The 21,849-nt window shown below is 42.4% G+C and overlaps 1 protein-coding gene across 4 annotated transcripts in view; it reads right to left on the bottom strand.

Annotated features, from left to right (window-relative positions):
- EIPR1 (EARP complex and GARP complex interacting protein 1) overlaps positions 1-21,849 on the bottom strand; it is a 54,269-nt gene that overhangs the window by 16,478 nt on the left and 15,942 nt on the right. For all 4 annotated transcript variants that reach the window (XR_004426184.1, XR_004426183.1, XM_033143044.1 and 1 more), the window contains exons 4-5: positions 8,552-8,707; positions 1,835-1,935 (exon numbers count right to left, since the gene is read on the bottom strand). Coding sequence is in view for 2 of the 4 variants with exons in the window: in XM_033143044.1 (XP_032998935.1) it covers positions 1,835-1,935; positions 8,552-8,707 (257 nt within the window). In the remaining 2 variants the exon portion in view is untranslated. The remainder of the gene's footprint in view (positions 1-1,834; positions 1,936-8,551; positions 8,708-21,849) is intronic.

The raw sequence follows: 21,849 nt of genomic DNA on the forward strand, positions 1-21,849 counted from the left end.
ATGGATGAGTTTGGGCAGAAGATCACCTGTGCTACCTCTCTCAATGCTGGGTCCTTTCAGATATTGCTAGGATAAGCCTACATACTCAGAAGGTTACAGCAACACGTACACCATTTTTAAAAATCCATCTTATAGCTCAGGAAAATCCCACATTCAAATAAAGAGTCCTTTGCAATCCACTCAATCTTCTCTTTCCAATGCAAGCAGAGACACAATTCTAGGCTCTGATCCCAATCTCCCCTTTCCTACTGTGTCTCAGGGACCATCACCTCTTCTGAACAGGTCCACGGATATGGAATAGCCCCTAAGCACAAATGAAGGAAAATGTATCGAGCTGATTATTGTGCTCCATTTCCTAGAACACAAACAGGTACCTGAAACACCTGTACTGTATTCCTTAACAATACAGGTGACCAGCCTGTGGCCTCCAACCTCATTTTATGCAGCCCCTTGCATCTCATCAAATGGCCTCCTTCCCCATCCCATCAGAGTTCCTTCCTCTTTAAATCCCTCTTAATTTTCTTAGGTTTTTCTTTTTTTTAATTGAAAAAATGTCCCCTCCCCCTTTATATGTAGTTTCAGAACACCTGGAGGGAGCAATAGTAGGAGAAAAGTTTCTACTCTTTGTTTGTGAAGCTAATTTTTTTGGGGGGGGGGGAAGCATGCAGGAAATGCCTGAGGTGACTCATAAACTGGAGCAGGGTGGTAGTGGTTTGGGTAGAATGTCCAATGACTAGAAGGTATCCCTACAGAGATCTTCACCCATCTTCATGATTAGCTGAACAGGAATTATGCAGAACAACCAGGTGCATGCAAATCACCTTAATTTGCATAATTATTTAAAGTCCACTGTCCACAGCATAGAACCTGGGTTACTCTGGAACAATGCTTTTTTATATATATTTTTAAATGGTATAATGCCCATAGCTCAACCGACAGAGAAAGCAACTGCCTAGACATGTGCAAACGTAATCAAGGAAAGAGTTAATGTGGACAATGTTTATTTGGAGGAATAGCTCAGCTAATGAAAGGCATGCGACAGTGATGAATTTCTGTAGCTAAATTCCAGCGAAGTAAATGAGAGAGCCCAAGAATTCAACGCTCAGTAGAAAAATTCCCTTTCTATTAAGTGGTATGACTTGTGACAGACTGGAGAACTTCCCAAAGGAAATGCTTATATTTGATACAGATTGGAATTAAGGAGAAATATGGTAACTTTGAGATTATGAACGAAAGAGACTGCCTAGGACAGTGAAAAGCCTAATTAACATTCAAAGAACCTTAAAGCAAGGCGAGGCAGAGCAGCCCAGGGGGAGCAAGAGGAGAAGGAGGAAATGCTAAGCATGTCTGTAAAAACCTGACACTTCAATCAGACAAGAATGTTGATCACAGCATGCAAACAGACTTTGCTCTAGAAAGAGTTGGCCAACTGTTGGCAAGGGAGACAGTGAGTAGAATACTGTATTGGTCAGTTCGAGGGAACACTGATGGCAACAGCCAAAAAGGAACCGGCTGGTTGACCAACATGGGGGAGAGGGGAGACGTAGGCCAAAAAGGATGAACAAAGGCTTCACACAGGAAGAATCATGACTGTTCTGCGGGTGTGAATAATGTGTGGTTTCTGATGATTGGTTTCATGGTTGTCGAAAGATTTTACTCACCAGGTATTAAAACACTTACTTTCCTTTCAAGCAACACACACACACACACACACTGCTGCTTGGAATACAGCTTAAATATGTTAGCAACTTGCTTATCAATTAAACAAACGTACAGAAAAGTAATGCCATCACACACAAAATGAGGCCTCGTTGTAATTTGTGACACTCCTTACCACTGCCTTGCTTGAGCTTTCTTGCAAATCCCACAGAAGCAAGTGATTATCAGCCACAGAAATTAATCTTTTGCCATCTCCCATCGGCTCCCATGCAACACTGCAAGCACAAAAATTCAACAACGTCACGTTAAGCAATCCAAAACAGGCACACACATGCAAGTCCCTGGGGGTGCATTTATAACCTTCCACTTAACTATAATCTGCAGAAGACGTTATCGAGTGGCCCTGTCTTTTTGCAGTTGTTTGGTGCTGCACTGTGCACCCTGTTGGTGTAATCATAATCATGAACCATTTAATAGATCAAATATCTTACTTAAAAATCTATTTGTCCCACTTTATAGCAAGCACTCTTAAAGCAACTTACAGGTGGCCATTGGAATAAAGTAAAAAGCAATCCACTATGTTAGAGGTGTGTGGCACCTGCCACCCTCCAGATGTGGCTGGATTAGACTTCCCCTCACCCCTCATCAATGTTTATGCTGACTGAAGATGATGGGAGTTGGGGTCCAACAGCAATGGGAGGCCCACCCCTCCTATAATAACATGAATGCATCACCAGGTAGTGGAACCCAAAACAGACTTATCACATCATTTTCATCCCATGATGGCTTTACTACGCCATGCAGAGACGGTAAAGTAAGCCTTACCCCATTGTGTCAAAGATACTTTTAATTCATATTTGTATTCAGTTATCTAAGCAAAGCCCTTAACTACATGTGATTTGTCTTCAGAGTCAATCACTATCAACAATTGGGAGATATTGGAAACAGAAGGTGGAAGAAGCAACAAGGGGTTTTTCTCTCTTGGACTTGTTCCTCAGTAACAGGGAGGAATGGATCAACGAAGTGAAAGTACTGGGAACCTTGGGAGGAAGTGCTCATGTTCTCTTGGGTTTCATTATACACAGGCAAGGGAATGCTAAGGGTAATCGGACATGCACTCACTAATGGTTCCTCATCATTCTAGAAAAAAGTGACAAGTGGGGTGCCACATTTTGTCTTGGGCCTAAAGGTATTAAGCGGGATGCTCATCAAATTTGTAGATGACACCAAACTGGGAGGGGCAGCAAATGCCACAGAAGGCAGAAATTGGGATTCAATATGACCTTAACAGATTGGAGAACTGGGCCCAAACTAACAAAATGAATTTCAATAGGTACAAATGCAAGAACCAGCTACACAAATATAAGATGTGGGACACCTGGCTTGCCAATAAAAGGTAAAGGAACCCTGACCGTTAGGTCCAGTCGCAGACGACTCTGGGGTTGCGGCGCTCATCTCGCTTTACTGGTTGAGGGAGCCGGTGTACACCTTCCGGGTCATGTGGCCAGCATGACTAAGCCACTTCTGGAGAACCTGAGCAGCACACAGAAACTCCATTTACCTTCCCGCCGGAGCGGTACCTATTTATCTACTTGCACTGCATGTTGTCAAACTGCTAGGTTGGCAGGAGCAGGGACTGAGCAACGGGAGCTCACTCCGTCACAGGGATTTGAACTGCCGACCTTCCAATCAGCAAGCCCTAGGCTCAGTGGTTTAACCCACAGTGCCACCCGCGTCCCCTGGCTTGCCAATAGTACATGTGAAAAGGATCAATCTAGGGGTCTTAGTAGACCACAAGCTTAACATGAATCAACAGTGGTGGTGCAGTGGGGGGGGGGGGATTAATGCTATTCTAGGCTGCATCAACCGAAGTATAGTGTCCTGATACCACTCTATTTTGCCTTGGTCAGACCACACCTAGAGTACTTTGTCCAATTCTGGGCACCACAATTTAAGAAGGATATTGACAAGCTGGAAGGTGTGCAGATGAAGGCAACCAAGATGATAAAGGGTATGGAAACCAAGCCTTATGAGGAACAGTTGAGGGAATTGGGTATGTTTAACCTGGAAAAGAATATATAATAGCCATCTTGATTTATCTAAAGGGTTGTCATGTGGAAAATGGAGCAAGCTTGTTTTCTCCTGCTCTGGAGGCTAGGACCCAAATCAATGGATTCAAGTTACAAGAAAAGAGATTAAGACTAAACACCTGGAAGAACTTTCTGATAGTAAGAGCTGTTCGAAAGTGGAACAGTCTCCCTTGGGAAGTGGTGGACTCTCCTTCCGGAGATTTTTAAGCAGAGGTTGGATGGTGATCTGTCATGGATGCTTCAGCTGAGATTTCTGCATTGCAGAGGATTGAACTAGGTGACCCTCGGGGTCCATTCCAACGCTACAATTTTATGATCTGAAGGGGAAAGAGTCTCTGAATAATTAAGGGCTTGCTGCCTTAGTTTCATCTCAAGAAAAGAAACTGTTATATTCATTGGCAATGCAAAGTAACAAAAAACACTCAAGGGATTTGTGTTAGACATCTGATTCCTGGCCTATTTTTTTTTAAGACCGCTGATTTATATATTCACAACCCTATACTGTTTAAAAAAAAAAGTTGAGAGAGACAAGCAAAGCAGTAGCACCCAAATGAGGAAGAGAGTTTCAAGAAAACGAGAGAGGGCTCCTTTGAGCTGCTGGTCCCCGCCACCCCGCCACCCCCTGCCTCTCGCCGCGTTCAGCAAGAGGCGGGGGGCAGCAGGGAGCGGAGCAGATGCTGCTGGATCCTCCCCTGCAACCTCCGTTCGCAAAAACAAGCCTGTTTTTGCAAACAGAGGTGGTGGGGAGGATCCAGCAGCACCTCCTCCACTGCCCCTTGCCCCCCCCCGGCCTCTCGTCGCTTGCTTGACAGGATGCTTCGCTCCATAAGACACACCAACATTTTCCCTTACTTTTACTCATGGAGCAAAAAATACAGTAAGTCCTACGAAACTCAATAGGACTTAGTAATGAGCAAACATGAACAAGATTGCAGTGTTAGGGTCCACGTATGGTAAGAATGGTAAAAAAGAGTTTGCTCTAATGATTTACCGATATTGGAGTCCTTTTTCAAAAGCAATTTCTATAGGTGCTAATCCTACTGCCTTTCATTACATTAAGATCTCTCTAAAGTTTTCAAAAAGTGAACATTATCATTGGCATTTCTGATTTTCAATGAGCTGTAAGAAGGTGTTAGTAACCTGACAGAAAGGGTGCTAATTAGAAAGAAGTATAACTCAACGAACACACCTTGAGAACATCTAACAGTATTCAATCGGTCCTTGCAAGATGGACATTTATTTCATTACTAATTCATTTTATTGATCTCATAGCTCACTCTTTTATAGATGCGATTGTAGCAATCCTTCAGGATTTATGGTGAAAATGAAGGTTACCGCTCTCCCCCCCCTTAAATAAAATAATTCCTATAGCCAGTATCCTGTTCTTGAAATTATGGTACTGTAATGGTGAAGACCAAAGTCTGCAATGCACGCTAGACTGCTGGCAACCAAGTGCCAATTTTGTTTAAAAGAAGCATAGTGGCCCAAACAGCTGATTTTAAACCTCTTATCATGAAAGGTTATGTTTTTTGTTTTAATCTTCAGCAAGCTCCTTGCTCCTAACCATGTTCAAAACCTTTAAAGTCTGCATCAAGCTGGAGAAAACTTTTTACCTTAACTAATGGTTGAAGATGTGTCAATTACCTACTCTTGCTGCAGAAATGTTACCGCCAAGCAGAGCCTACCCAGCTGTGAGGTATGGTAAGGCCACTGCTTCAGGCGGAAGAACCCTACAACATCATGCCCAAAGGGCCCCACTGCCTCCACCAGTGACAGAGATGTGCCGCCAGCAGCGCCGATCTGGGGCAAGATTTGAAGCCTCAAATCATGCAAGAGCTTGCAGAGCGCACAATACCTAATGAGATTTTGGGCAAAATCTCGCCCCAAATCAGCACGATCTTGCCCAAAATCAGTGCTGATGGCAGTGGCACTTCTCTGCCAGCAGTGGGTGTGGCAAGGTGTGCAGCAGCGGCAGAGCAGGTGGCGGTGGCAGGAGTAGGTAGGTGGGTGGTAACTTGCCTAAAAGGAACTACATACTTGACTTGTGGTCCCTGGTTAGAACTAGCTGGCTTTAGGTTCATGTGACAATGCTTCACAATTCTCCCTCTCCCCCAATGTGTGTGTGTGTGTGTTGCTGTTGATCTATTCAGCAAACAGCTTCTGATTGTGCATAGAGTACCAGAATGATATACTCTCCTAAACAGAAAAAAACCTATTAACACAAATTTCTGGCGTTTCCCTCCATGTTGTGTTAAATAATCAGGGACTGAGATACCAGTAACTTTGTTAGCTATAATTCTTTAGGTTCCACACGTGGAACACGGACATATTGACAAGAAGCATTTCAGGTCAATTCCTACCTAAAACACAATGAACGTTTATCTGAAAGCCTGATACAGGTCCAAATCATTCATTTATTCTGTGAGCATATGCACCCCATATTTGACAAAACATAACACAATGTGCCTGGCACTTTACAGAATGCAAGAGGACAGGTCACTGTTCCTAAGAGCTTACAATCTGAAACTGGACACATAGGAAACAACAGAGAAAGTGGAGAAAGTGAGGGGTATGGCGAAGCAAGCAGAGAAAGGAGGCAACGATAAAGCCAAGGCTACGTGCCCACCGACAGGCTGCAACAGGCAGAAAGCAGTGGCGCTTGTTGATTTTGCTGCAACAGATTAAGACTTCCATGGCACCCCGAAGATTGGCAAAGAGTGTAAGGTTTCATGGTCAGAAAGTGGGCATCTGGTAAATCTTATGTCACGTAAGTTTGTCAGTAAAAAGCTTATGTCACAGTAAGTTTGTTGTTGCATCTTTTTTTTTAAGCATCAATTTATTCAAATTTATTTTCATTCATGCACACACCGCACACACACTTGAGGTTACAACGCTTCAGGTTACAACTCCGCTAACCTGGAAGAGTTACCTCGAGTTGAGAAGTTTGCCCCAGGATGAGAACGGAAATCATGTGCCGGCGGCGCAGCAGCAGCAAGAGGCCCCATTAGCAAAAGCACGCCTCTAGTTAAGAACAGTTTCAGGTTAAGAACGGACCTCCGGAACGAATTAAGTTTGTAACTAGAGGTACCACTGTGTGTGTGTGTGTAGCAACTAAGCTGATGTAAACAAAGGAAAGATAATAGGATGTGGTGACCCACTGGTCATGTTGTTTGGAAATGTTACAGATTTGGTCTTATCTGTTGATATGAAACTGGTAATACACTTGTTAACAGCCACTTTTATCTTGTTTTATTTATTAAATTGATATACTGCCCTTCATCCAAAGATCACAGGGTGGTTCGCAACATAAAAATTCAAAATGAGAACACAAAATACAAAAACATAAACAAAAACAAACCAATAGCCCCCCACTTCCCACAAACACATACATATTTGGGGGAAATGGGCACTCCCACATTAGAAGACTGGATAGTAAGAGTCTAGGACAGGCATCCCGAAACTGCGGCCCTTCAGATGTTTTGGCCTACAACTCCCATGATCCCTAGCTAACAGGACCAGTGGTCAGGGATGATGGGAATTGTAGTCCAAAACATCTGGAGGCCGAAGTTTGGGGATGCCTGGTCTAGGAGATAGCCCATGTAGTAAAGATAATGCTATACCAGTGCAAGGAAGCGGACAACTGGATAACCAGTTTTGTGATGGACTGGTCAACTGGCGGAACAAGACCCTCAAGGAAAAAAACCCAGCAATATGTACTACTGGCAACACTCTGAAGAGCAATAACACACACAGGTACACACACAGTCGTACCTCGGAAGTTGAACGGAATCCGTTCCGGAAGTCTGTTCGACTTCCAAAATTTTCGGAAACCAAAGCACAGCTTCTGATTGACTGCAGGAAGCTTCTGCAGTCAATCGGAAGCCATGCTGGATGTTGGACTTCTGAAAATCATTTGAAAACCAGAACACTCACTTCTGGGTTTTGATTGTTTGGGAGCCGATTTGTTTGGGAGCCAAGGCATTCGAGATCCACGGTATGACTGTACTTAAAGCTACATTTTTTTTTAATACTAGCAGCCTGGTGATGTTTGGGAGTTTTAAGAAACCCCTCCCCAAACCTGTGCAGTTTTGAAATGTTCCATCCACCATCTTCATTCAAAATAGGACCCAGCTGTATCCAAACATAGATGAAAACCTGATTGATCTCAGGAACCAGCATGCAAATTTGGTTACCATGTCTTAACAGTCCTATCTTACCAGTACACAAACATATAAAGGGGAGGGGGGAATCTTCATCAATAATGCTGTAAACACACATCAGTCATCATTAAATAATTAGAAGGAAATGTGAAAAGCTTTCTTTGATAATACTCTGCTGTCAGTTCTTGATAGGAAAGCACCTACGGTACTTTTTCGCGATAAAGTGTACAATAAAATAAAATCTCAACTTCAGGGTAGACCAAACATAGGAGAGACAGAACCCAAACAAAGATCAAAACAGAATTTCCAAACTATAGAGAATGTGACTGAACAGCTAGCATTAGTTGGTGTGCAGATGAACATATATACATGTACAAAAGGAAAGGCACAGCAGAATTGCAGAAAGATAGTTGCACCAATGTTGAGCTTGCAGGAGTAATGCTTTCAGTCCCTGATGCTGTTTGGAATAAATATTCCCCCCCCCCCCCAGAAAGCCCCAGAAGAAGTCAGTATGTATGATTTTTCAGAAGTGTGTATATTTAAAATGTGCAAAACCAAAACTTGCTATAAACCTGCATTGAACAGAATAGGTCTATCCTTCACATCCCCCTTCCTGAGAGTATAAAATATGCAGAATCCTACCGGCCATATTGCCATGGGCCGTGTTGTCAAGGTGACAGAGTAGCTCCAGGGTTTGAGCGTTGCTTGATGAATCATCAGGGGATTCATGACTGCCTGATTCCAATTCCTTCGGCATCCTCCAAACAGCCGCACATGTCATGACTTTACTGTCTGAAGCTAAGGAACAGAGGATAATGTCAACAGATCACAGTATGGGGAGATGGGGGGGGAGGAAAGGCATCCTGGAATATGGTTCATCAGTATTTTCATAACCATAGGCGAGTCACAGACATCGCCATTTAAAATATTTAAATAATCCTACTGAACTTTATTCTGACGATACGGCACACAGGCAAAATGATGGGTTACAAAGGAAGCAAGCAGTTTAACACAGAGCCCATAATTAGCATAGATTTGACTCAGATTTCTCACATTTTAAAGCCAAACATTCAGTGGATAACGCAATCCCACTCAGAAGTACTTTCCAGGGTTGCTTCCCATATGTCCATTTCAATTAATATTGGAAAATTACAGCGAGCCGTTGCTAAGAGTACCATTTTTCACCTTAATGCAGGCACAGTTTTTAAGGTCTCCCTCTCTGGCTTTGCTGGGTTGCCTTTAATTTGCATGTGTGGCACTAAATCACCTCCTCTGCAGAGAACGACATTTTTAAAGCCCTATGCTTTCAGAGAGCGCCTGCTTCAGTCCTTTCAGCAGAAAGTCTGAACAATCCAATCTCTGGGTCCCTGGTTTATTGGCTCCCTAAAACATTTCAAACCCAAGGCCGTTGCCAGTTCCAGAATTTCCAGGAACTACCTAAGAAACGCACAGAATGGAAAACTATTGACATGCTTACAAGTGCTCAAAGACCCTTGTTGCTCTGTGGCACTTTGACTCTCCAGGTGTTGTTGGACTCCACCTCCCATCAGCCCCATTCAGCATGGCCAATAGTCAGGTGATGTTAGTTGTAATCCAAAATCATACGGCAGGCCACAGGTTCCCCATCGCAGTGTAATGGGTATTGGAGGTAATCCCAAAAAAGTTCCTGCTTCATGGAAGTTATGGAAAGCTCTTGCAAAACACACTGAACAAATGAAACTGACCAACCCCAAAACAATGAGTGATATCCAACTAAGTCAGAGGGTGTCCTCCAAGTATGACCCCATATATGATTAATATGGGATACCCCCAATATAGTCACATGAATACAAGTATTGCCAGTTCTGGTTTCCAATCCCTATTTCAGGCATAGGCAAACTCGGCCCTCCAGATGTTTTGGGACTACAACTCCCATCATCCCTAGCTAGCAGGACCAGTGGTCAGGGATGATGGGAGTTGTAGTCCGCAAACATCTGGAGGGCCGAGTTTGCCTATGCCTGCCCTATATCATCCATGCTAAATTTATACCGTTGCAGAATCAGTGACAAATTTATTACCATCCTAATCTAGTAATGTTTCAAACACTCCCTAAGCCAAATTTCAAAAGGTTATACAATAGCACAATGACAATGTGTTTACTATGTCCATACGCCTTTCTTTTTCCTTTGTATTCATTCATTCATTCATTCCCCTGATTGTTTGGCTTCTGCTGTTTAGTGTTGGGTGTACTTTTGTAGCACCACAAGTTATTCTGCAATCAGCGGGCATGTACACATTGAGATACGGAAAAATTTCAATAAAAAGTTAACAAAAGCTATGCAAGGATAGGGGAGAAAACTGGTGAAAGCTGCAAGGAATGAGCAGCTCACCACGCAAAAGCCTAAGTCTAAATGAAGTCTAAGGTTGCTAAGTATATCTGCTACTTTGATACAAAATTAACTACTTCAGTTTCAGACAAACATTTCCTTATTACCTAGTTCAAGAGGGAAACATGAAAAATATTATCTGCTATTGTATGGTACAAGCATATTGACTAACAGATTTCTTGGCTTAAACATGGTTTAGATCCTTCGGCTATTATATACACTGGCAGATAAGACCCAGGGTAGATTTCTGTCAGCAGATCACTAACATTGGGTGGAATTGAGCTACAACTAACTAACTAACTAACTAACTAATTTTCTATACCTCCCTTCATCCAAGGATCACAGAGTGGTTTACAATATAAGACACAAAAATATAGTAACACAATACTACCATAGTGTTTATGAGTCCAGTTAGTGCCTGTGTGCTTTCAAAAGAGAAATCCAGCAGACAATTCTGCTAATGGGAAGAAGAGGTGTTTTTTAGCTATTCCACCCAGCACCCTCTAAAATCAACTCTGCAGATGAGGGACTCTCCAGAAGAAGGTGGCAAGGTGGAAAGGGAAATGGGCATAAACCACTCCCCCTCCTCTTCCATTAGTGAAGGCACCCACTGGAACAAAGGCCTGTTTCTGAGTGCAAGGGTACCAACTGGACCCCACCCACAGGGTCTTGCCCTGTGGCACATTCCCCCGCGGAACTCTGTACTGGCCTAGGAATGACCAGTGTGTTGGGAAAACAAGATTCCGTGCAAATGTAATAAACTGACCAATTTTTTGTTTCTTTGCTATCACTATAGGCCAAGCTAAGGTTTGGAAACATTGAAGACTGCCCCCCTTTAAAAAGGCGGGGGGGGGGAAACTAATTGGAGACTGGGCTAGACAGATCTCTCACTTTCAAAGTACAATAACCGCTAATTATATCAAGACCGTGCATATTTGCAGGCACAAGACAGTCTGTTGAGGGAAGTATCAGGTTTTCGCATCTTGCAAACTGGCTGACATTCCTTGGAGTCTAGCAAGCAGTCCTCCCTCTCCACTGAGAGGCTGTGAATATGATGTATCTCTGTCCGCTGTGTGCCCAAAATACATTAGGAGATTATTCTGGTCTCAGCTATGTGGTTTTTGGAGGCATTCTTTACACGTTTTCTGAATTTCTATCTTGTGGAATGCGCTGATTTTTTCAGTGTTATGACATCTTGCAGTAAGGCCACAGAGTTTCAAACTAGGGGCGTGGAGCCCTACAAATAGAGATACTTCTGTGAGAAGGAAAAGACTGGGCAACATACCTGTGTGTATCTATTGAGAAAAGCTCAGAAAAGAAGGCTCCCCCAAACAGTCCAATAAGACCTGGGGATGCTCAGTTGGCATGGAATGCTAACTAACTTTAGGGGGAATGGAATACCCCAGAAACAAAGACAGACCTACTAGAATCTGAAAGAAAGAACAAAGAAAGAAAAGAAAGAAGGAAAGAAAAAAAGAAGAAGAAGGAAAGAAAAAAGAGGAAAGAAAAGAGAAAGAAGCAAAAAAGAAAGAAGAAAGAAAGAACAAAGAAAAAAGAAAAGAAAAAAAGGAAAGAAAAAAGAGAAAAGGAAGAAAGAAAAAGGAAAAGAAAGAAGGAAAGAAGAAAGCAAAAGGAAAGAACGAAGGAAGAAAAGAAAGGAAAGAAAGAAGAAAGAAAGAAAGAAAGGAAAGAAAGAAAGAAACCAAAATTCAACTGGGCATGACCAAGTTTTTGGGTATACAGTACTTAAATAGCTCTTTGGATTATTGTCCCTATACATTTAGCCCCGTATTTGTTAACCTTTGAAATTCAGAAGCCACTCTTTCTAGAACCTTTTCCTCAAACAATACCAGTAGAGAATGTGTCAGAAGTCCTCAGTGCCAGTGAAAGTAATATGCTTTCAGTCAGTCAGACTAAACTTGCTCTAGTAATTTCAATGGGAATGTGTCAAAACTAACTTTAGATGGCCCAGGCCTATACATTTCCTAGGACAATTTTCTAGCTTTGCCACATCATAAATTGGTATCCAAAATGTTGCCAGGAGAGCTAACTTGGCTACACAAGGTTTTATTTTAATCATCTCTACAGCACTTTCCAGAAGAACTGATAGACCTAAGTAGTTGAGTGGCCTTTGATCAGTCGGGAGAGATGGGCTGATAGAAACCAACTCCTAGGGGCCGAGGTCCCTTTGGCCCCCCAATAAATATTTGAGGGCTGGGCCTCCCCAAAGTTGATGGGCATTGCCATTCAAATGGTGCGCATGTGCCATATCATGTGATCGATTTTGCAGGGTGCTTACCTGCCCCCCTCTTCCAAAATTTTATTCAAGTTGGCTCCCCTAGATAGGCCTGGGTCCTTGAGAGAAGATATGAAGCAAATCAAAGTTTTTGTGTTTTTTTAAGCGTGAAACCACCCTTACTAACACCCACACTCACCTAATGTAACCACAACTTTGGTGCCATCTGTTATATTCTTCAAACCAAAATGATTAAACGCACTGACATCTTGTTGGCAACATACGTTACTGAATGCTCTCTCATGCATGCCATAATCTACCCTTTGAAGGAGTTGCCTGTTACTAACCCTTGGAGTTTTAGAAACCAAGCAGTTCTACAACTCCTAAAAGCTCATAACAAAATTTTCATTGCCCATTACAGAGATGAACCCTTTATTTTATTTTTGTCACTTACAAATCTGAAGTTAAGGGTACGATTAAATCCTCGCACGCGATACTTCCTTCTTATTACTCACTCCTTTTACAGGTAAGCACTCAGAACTGCAGCAATGAAATGCTCAAAATACAGAAGTCGGCACATATCAATCTGGCCAATATACAGAAGTCGGCACGTATCAATCTGGCCAAGTCACTGAAACTCCAGCTGATGCACTGACAATTGCTTAGAAAACAACATATAGGGTGGAATTCAATGTAGCGCTAAGGAGAACGTTCTGTCAGTGCAAGCATTTATGTTTGCTCAATGGAATGACACAACCTGCCGCCGCCCAAGCTCTGTCCTAGAGATTCTCCCAACCATGCCCTGGCCTTTGCTACTGGGATGGAGTTGAATCTGCCCCATGATTTCATTTTTGTTCGTCTTTTACAGCTGCAGGACAGTAAGCTGAAGGCATGTGTACAGATTATTTAATAAATTTGCAAATTACATAGGTGTGGTATATCTATTTGTAAGACGTTCAAAATTATTTCAATTTGCGCATATTACAGCGGCCACTTTTAGCCCTTTTGTTTAAAAATACACTCTATGAGCAACACAGCCCCAAATATTTTATACCAGTGGTGTTCAACTCAGGGTGAGAAAAGAGTTGTATGGTTTAGATCAGTGGTAGGTCTCTGAGGTTGGTCTGCCGGACTGTTTTGGGTAAACGGCGTTCCCCTTTCCCATGCCTGATGTCATATGACATCAGGTGTGGGAAATTCCAAGGCAAAATTCAAAAAGAATTCAAGCTGAAACTACAAAGAATGAATCTTCCTTTGAAACTTTACATCACGGCTGCCATGACATCATACGCTCCCACCCACTTGTCAAAGTACCCTGTGGAGGGTTGGTGACTTCTGGATCCAACCCTCCAGCCACACCCTGGTTTGGATCATATGAGGGGTGAAGATGCATCTCTTTTAATGCAGATTTTGTTCGACTTGTGATAAAGACAACTGTTGTACAGACCGGCACCTTGAAATGCAGAGCACATGGCTGGTATCTGTGCCACTAGAACCTTTCTAAGCTTTATTAGGTTATTTGAATACTATTGTGGAAAAGGGAAATTTTGAGATATAATCCATTTGCCTTCCCACAGCCGATAATCAATTTCTTCCCTTTTCCAATAAAAAGGAGATTCCACCTCTTTTCAAGGAATGGTCCCTACAAGGTATGGGATTTGGTTTCCAATGTGATTTACATACTGTTTGCATTTCTGTGAAGGTTGGATGGCTGGAAATCATTTTGTACTGTGGTACTTTATCTGTTGTGTTTGAAATAACACAATATAAAAGACTGTAGGCATTACAGATTTCTGCAGTTCTATTTTTTTAAAATAAAAAAGAGGAAGGGAAAAACAGGGTCTAGGAGGAGAATGCATCAAACATATGTCACATCTGTGTGAGAATAGAAGATTGCTATGAGTTCTTGTAAAGAGACTTATGTACCTATGGGTAAAATGAACAAAAAAAAATACGTTGGTCATCCTTTAATTGCATTCCCAAGTGTTTTTAACCCCAACCAAAGCTGCTGTCTGCAGAAATCCACGCTGGAGCTAGCTGAGCCAAGGCTTCAGTGGCTGACAGGACTTGCTCTTTGATGCGCTCAGGTGGTACAAAGCCAGCTGGCTGCCATTACTCTGTTGCCCTGGGAACCACAATTGAAGTGTACTTCTAAATCTGCACAGGAGGTACTTCTGCACCATTGCCGCAGCAGCTCTCGCTGTGCAAAGTTAAAGTCGCGTAGCAGCTATAGCTGCAGCCCAGCTGGTGCCCATTAATGTTCCCTGTATGACAGGAGCAAGCAGCTAGTCTTAGATGCCTCATTTTTTTTGCCACTGCCAAAACAGAAGGATTTATCATTCTTATTAATGGAGATGAAACACTTTGCCTGTTTGAATAGGAGGGAGCTCCAAAGGTATAGCACTCTTGAAAGACAACTTTACCACCTTGCTACCTTTTGGTTCTGGCTTGCCATCATTAAGGTCCAAAAATGCATCGTTTTTTGAAACCAACAAGTTCAGGGGCCACTGAACTTACTGCCAAAGTAGGGTGTGAAGATCAGGGGGATAATTTTAAAATACATCACTGTTTGGTTGATAGACAGTATAACTTATACTCAGTAGAAATTCTTAGTATTCATGCACTTTCATAATGAATATGAAACTATTTGCAGTAGTCCCTGCAGGTCAATACATTCCTTCCCTTAGATCAGTAGATTTGCTCTCATTGCTGAGAGATTCTCCAGCTACTCAATGGTGAGGGAAATGCACTCTTCACACACTTAGGAACCACTCACCAGTCCTTCATGCATTTCAAGATACTGTATAGCGTATATAGGGTATCAGTATTAAAAGCAGATGTCAGGAAGCCCCAATACATGCGCACCAATGGCAGACTATCACAAGTGGTTTCCTTGGATTTCAAATTACACTTGATCCAACAGAAATTGTTCTTCTGGACTCCTCTCCGCCTTTTTAGAACTCACATGGCTACATCTAGTGTTAGCTTGGCAATGCAGCACAGATCCACACATGGATTAGGGCATGTCCTGCAACTACAGTCGTACCTTGGAAGTAAAATGGAATCTATTCCGGAAGTCCGTTCGACTTCCAAAACTTTCGGAAACCAAATCGCGGCTTCTGATTGGCTGCTGGACATTCAGGTTCAAAAGAACATTCGCAAACCCGAACACTCACTTCCAGGTTTGTGGCGTTCAAGAGTCAAAACGTCCAAGCTCCAGGGCATTCGAGATCCAAGATAAGATTGTACTTGTTTTGGAGCAGAGGCTCTATAGACTGTATCTATCAATTGGCTACTAAACGCTGCTTTAAGGTTTAAGAAAGCCCATATAACATTGAGCTACTCTCTGATCCTGTGGAGTTCACTAGTGGGCAACACGAGAGCCCTCTCACAACTGCAAAGAGGCAGATCTTACAACACTAGAAGGATAAATTCCCCAACTGTTGTGCCATGGACTGAATACTTTACTGTGCTGTCTGTATTTTGAGGAGTCCAAGCAGTTGTTGGCACTCCTTTATTGGAAGTTTTAAGTAGAGGCTTTTTGGACAAGAAATGGAAATTTGTTATGAATGCTTTGGTTGACATTCCCTGCACTGCAGAAAGTTGGGACTGGATAGCCCTCAGGGGCCCCTTGCAGCTCTACCATTCTGTGATTTTATGATGCCAGACAGAAGAAGGAAATCTATCTGTTTGACTAAAGAACCAGGGATCTCTTGATTGGTTCTGATAGGAAATGTCTCTGTGTGAAGGCAACAGGGATGTGGAGAAGGGATGATTGTGCAAGAGGAACAGGTTGTAATTTTCACTGAGTGCTTCAAGTGGATTGTGTTGAAAGGAAAGAAGTAACAGAGCGCTTTAAATATGATTGGAAATAAACTTTATCTCAATGTAGTGTTGGTGAACTTATTGTGTAACATGCAGCTACAAGACTTTTCAAGTCTCCTTGCCAGTGTATGCGGTACAAAGCAAAAGCTTGAGAAAAGTGTGTTCATGGTTAAAGTTTAGACAGTTAAGTGTGACTGATCTTAAATCTAGTTAAAAAGAAAATAGTAAATAATTCATTAAATTATGTGCTTGGATAATGGTCAATTTACTTGAGTCCCCAACTTTAGAACTTTAGAACTCTTGTGTTTATATGGCAGAAAGCCTGGAAGTTGGTTCAACATTCAAACTTGTACATGTAAAGAACATGTGTATCAACTGAGGAAGGGAGAGTTGATGTTTGGGGAAAATGTATTAATTGTCCATTCTAATTTTCAACCCACATGGTTTGGATGAATTACTTGAGAATAAATAATTAACTTTGTTTCTAATAAACCTACCACTGCTAAAATTTGTATGAATAAACCCATGGTGGAAATAAGTTATCCTGATGTAAAAATAACTGCCCATAACTGTAACAGGGTTTTTTTTTCTTCCATAATAATTTTGCTTTTTGTAGAAATGAACAGGTAATGGGAGTCTCTGGAAACTCTTACTGCTCCCTATAGCAAAATGTTTTCTATTGTATTTGAATGAAAAATAATATTTTCTTTCTCTTTCCTCCCATAGCCAACTAGGTAAAGGAAATTAAGCAGATAACAATAGTTATAAATAAACTGGAATGAATAAATTTTCTAACTTTAAAACTTTATATGGTTTATTGCTCACACACAAAAAAAAGATCATTGTTTTGGAAAAACCCTTCCCATTTGTCATTTTTAACCCCTTCCCATACCAACTATGTTTTCAGACCCAGAAGCAATTTTGCTTTCTCTGCATACTTAGGTGGTCCAGAGAAGCATCTGAACCCTCCTGGTGAATGGGAAAAAATCTGCCAAGGAATCACTTAGAACAGGGGTCACCAAACTTACCTGGGCTCAGGCCGGTTCCTCCAGTGACGATCACGTGGGTGGCGGGCCAGAGGGCGGAGGAGCATGCGCCCACACGCTATTTTTGGCGCACTTTCGGGTTGCCGGAGTGCTGGAAATAGCTTGTGCGCATGTGCAAGGGTCATTTCCGGTGCACTTCTTAGTGGGCGGAGCACCGGAAATAGCTTGTGCGCATGTGCACGGGCCTCCGCAGACCCAGAGGTACGCCGAAAATGACACTTGCGCATGCGCACAAGCTATTTCCAGCCATCCGCTAACCCAAAAGTGGGCAGCCGCCCCGTGCCGGTAATGGGGCGGCGGCAGTCACCGCGGGCCAGATAACCGAGTCCCTCAGGCCGCATCCAGCCCGCGGGCCTTAGTTTGGGGAAGCCTGACTTAGAATAATGTGTTTATTGCCCGTTTATGGCCTCCCAGATGACAGCAAAGTAGCAACAGCCATTTCTTCTCATCTGCATCAAACCAGGACTTGCGGGGTGGCAGGCAAAGGGGGGTCTGGAAGAAGGTGACTTGTAAAGACTTTTTCTGGACTACAACTTAAAGTTGAAGTTCCTGGAGATTGAAAGTATTTGTGGAAGCAACAAGAAGTTTTTCGAGACCAAGAGATTTTCATGAATAGCTAGACATCGAATTGGTATTTTGTATTATATGATAGTTTGAATTTTAGTTGGAACTGTAAATTGATGTATTGAATTGTGTTGTGGTGCCCATGAAGGACAAGTGTTTCTTCATTTCATGTAACTGTTTGCATGCTATCGTTTGTATGTTTGGTGTATTGAGAATACCCATAGGAAAATGAAAATCCATATGTAGGTTTGGTGCATCACCAAAAAGCAATTGCTGAGTATTGTGATTGCTGAAGTTGTAACAATTTTTTCAAAAGTAGCCGTGAAGGTTTCCCCATGTGTTTTTTTTTTGAATGGATCAGATTTTTGTGAAATCCAAAATTTGAAATAGGTCAACTGGTAACCATATTTCTTTACCTCTACATGTGTGCCAATCTTCCCCATTGATCCAATGGTTTCAGGAGAAGCACCATGTGAAGCAAGTTAACAGTAACACAGAAATTTATGCTTTGATTAAGCAGGAATCACTGCTTATGTATAAGGAAGTCTGTATGTGCTTTATAGAGTCAAAGTATTTAATTTGGACAAATGCACCTACTGGAATTGTTTAACGTATTGGTTTCTGGACTTGAAATCTCGGGGCTATATTGGAATCCATGAGGTTGATCTCCTCAGATTAGTTGAATCAAGGAAGCCTTAAAAGGGGGGTTATTAATCTTCCTCTCAGTAATTCTCTGTATTGTATTGCTTGTTGTTCAGTCGTTCAGTCAGTCGTGTCCAACTCTTCGTGACCCCATGGACCAGAGCACGCCAGGCACGCCTATCTTTCACTGCCTCCCACAGTTTGGCCAAACTCATGCTAGTCACTTCGAGAACACTGTCCAACCATCTCATCCTCTGTCGTCCCCCTTCTCCTTGTGCCCTCCATCTTTCCCAACATCAGGGTCTTTTCTAGGAAGTCTTCTCTTCTCATGAGGTGGCCAAAGTACTGGAGCCTCAACTTCAGGATCTGCCCTTCCAGTGAGCACTCAGGGCTGATTTCTTTAAGGATGGATAAGTTTGATCTTTTTGCAGTCCATGGGACTCTCAAGAGTCTCCTCCAGCACCATAATTCAAAAGCATCAATTCTTCGGCGATCATTCTTCTTTATGGTCCAGCTCTCACTTCCATACATTACTACTGGGAAAACCATAGCTTTAACTATACGGACCTTTGTCAGCAAGGTGATGTCTCTGCTTTTTAAGATGCTGTCTTAAAAATCCTCTTCCTGGGTCTTGGATAGTTTCAAGGATAGCTGAAATATCCTGCCATTTGTATCACTTTCAGAGGTAGATAAGGGGAGATGGAATGCAGCATAAGAGGGGGGAGAACACAGAAAAACCAAACCTAATACATTCTAAAAGGTTAAATGCAATTAAAGTTGAAACATTATTAAAATAATTAAAATATACACCTAGGGTCTCTAATTCTTATCAGTCTCCCTTTGATCATAACCTTTCAATGATTATGATAACGCCTTATCAAAATTATCAATCTACCTATTGGACTTATTTACAAAACACCTTTACAAGCATTGAATACCACAACATAGAGGCAGTGAGAGATTTTACTTTCTTGGGCTCCATGATCACTGCAGATGGTGACAGCAGTCACGAAATTAAAAGATGCCTGCTTCTTGGGAGGAAAGCAATGACAAACCTAGACAGCATCTTAAAAAGCAGAGACATCACCTTGCCGACAAAGGTCCGTATAGTTAAAGCTATGGTTTTCCCAGTAGTAATGTATGGAAGTGAGAGCTGGTGTTTCTGATTGTACATACAGTGGCATGGATACAGAGCCTGTCCTCCTCTTCTGCTGGACATGCTGATGATGGAGCAGTACCAGTGGGGTGCCACCCCCTACGCTGCCACATCTTGATTGAATACACGCAGAGAAAAAGACAAAGGGATTATACTCAGGAAATGTCTATATGTCCAATGTACTGCCCCTTTGAGCATTATGCTCAAGTAAGTATGTTATTTCAGTGCCTTCATTTCTTTTTCTTAAAATGTAAACAACATGATGGGAAGCAGCCTAAAATTTGTTAGCTTATCTCCTCCCCTCCCCACTTCCAGAGTGGGGAGTTGTGAGGCTGCTGGGTTGGAGGGCACAGCTCAACGGCACCCCCCAACCTTTCCTCATGAAAGGCGCCATCAGTCAGCAGCATCCAATCCTCACTCACCTTTCCTTCTCTGGACCAGAAAAGGCTGGCAAGGTGTGGTCCTATCCATTTGGCTTGCATGGCAAAACTCTTTCCAGGTGCCAGGGGAAAACAACAACTCCGCTTTCCTCCCAATTTTGGAAATGGGGAGGTGATGAGGAAAACAAATGTGGGGAAATTTCCCATAAACTCCAGGATAAAAATGCTCAAACCCAAGATAAAAGCCCCCCCACCCCGCCTTCCCAGGGAGAGGATGGTAACAGAGTAAGGCCTTGGATGAGGCTGAAAGTAGTGTCTCTAAACTCATATTTGCACGGCAACATTTTTGCTGTGGGATCTATAAAATGAAGTATAGGTTGTTGGATCCCTGTCCCATTTCACATTTCTAGTGTGAACTCACTTCAGAAAAATCCAACAAAGGCTTTAAAGAGACACTTAAAACACAGGTGTTTAGTACTGGTTCATCTAATCCAGTCTAAACTCTGTCCTCGCCTAAAATATGAAATGTCTCAATGTAAATATACCACTGCACAAACACTTTAGGTTAATAAAATCCAGAGGTGGTTTTTGCACTGCTGATAAAAGTAACAGCGGCAATGAAATGATTTGGACAAGTGTTTTTGTTTTTGTTTTTTGCTATTTTTCTGCTTTGCTGAGTGGGTTTTTGTTTTTGCTACTGCTGCCTTCGCAATGCAGTCTACCAAACAGATACCAATGTCTGATCTTCCATCACAAAATGCTATTATCAACAGGCGATCATCAGCTGGCAAGGGCTGCATTAGAGTATTTGTAGTTTGTTTGTTAGTTAGTTAGTTATTTAAAAGGCCAGGTTTCATTGAAAAACACAGGAATTCCCTTCCCCCTTCCCTTCAGCAAAAGAAAGGGGAGAAACTGCTATATGTGAAACTGCCTTTCTGTAGAATTTTTGTTTTTTAAAAGCAACGCTAAAATGTGCTCTCTCAGAAAATGCCGAAGCTCTGAAGAGACAGGATGTGTTGAATGATGGTTTTTGACAAGGGAAAGCGGCATACCCCAAGCCCTCAAAACAGGTTATTTATCATCACATCTTCAAAATCCTCTTAACGGCAGGGCAGAAGCAGACAAAGAGACCATCACCTACAATTATGAGACTTTGCCCTCTGCCGGCTCTTTCCACCATTACATCAAGACAGACTATTGTGTAATGAGACTCTCTGTCTCTCCCCCACCCTTTTCTTTCTCTTTTCCCTCTCCTCTCTCTCTCTCTCTCTCTCTCCTCTCTCTCTCTCGCTCTCTCGCTCTCTCTCACACACACACACACACACACACACACACAAACCATATTGCCGCAAGAGTGCTTTCTAGTCAACTCTTCACTTTTTACATGGGAAGAACTATGCACGGAGCTATTATCGCAGGCACAGATTTGAAATATTTATGACAGATGCCTTTGAATCATCTTTCGCCTGCACCCACCCCAGCTTTTCGAGCGAATGAACCTTGACTTGTATGAGCATGCATGCTCTGCAGCTCCACTGTAGATAAGCCTTCATTTAATCAAACTGAACCCTCACTCACGACCCCCAAACCACCCTCATCAGTGTCAAGGAATGACACTGTCCTCTTTTCCACTGCATTTCCATAAAGCATTAGGAAACCGCTCTTTTAAATCCAAATAAGATGAAGCTGTGAGCACGCTCTCTCTCTCTTCTCTCTCCCCCCCTT

This window comes from Lacerta agilis, chromosome 3, assembly GCF_009819535.1.
Source record: "Lacerta agilis isolate rLacAgi1 chromosome 3, rLacAgi1.pri, whole genome shotgun sequence".
NCBI lineage: Eukaryota > Metazoa > Chordata > Lepidosauria > Squamata > Lacertidae > Lacerta > Lacerta agilis.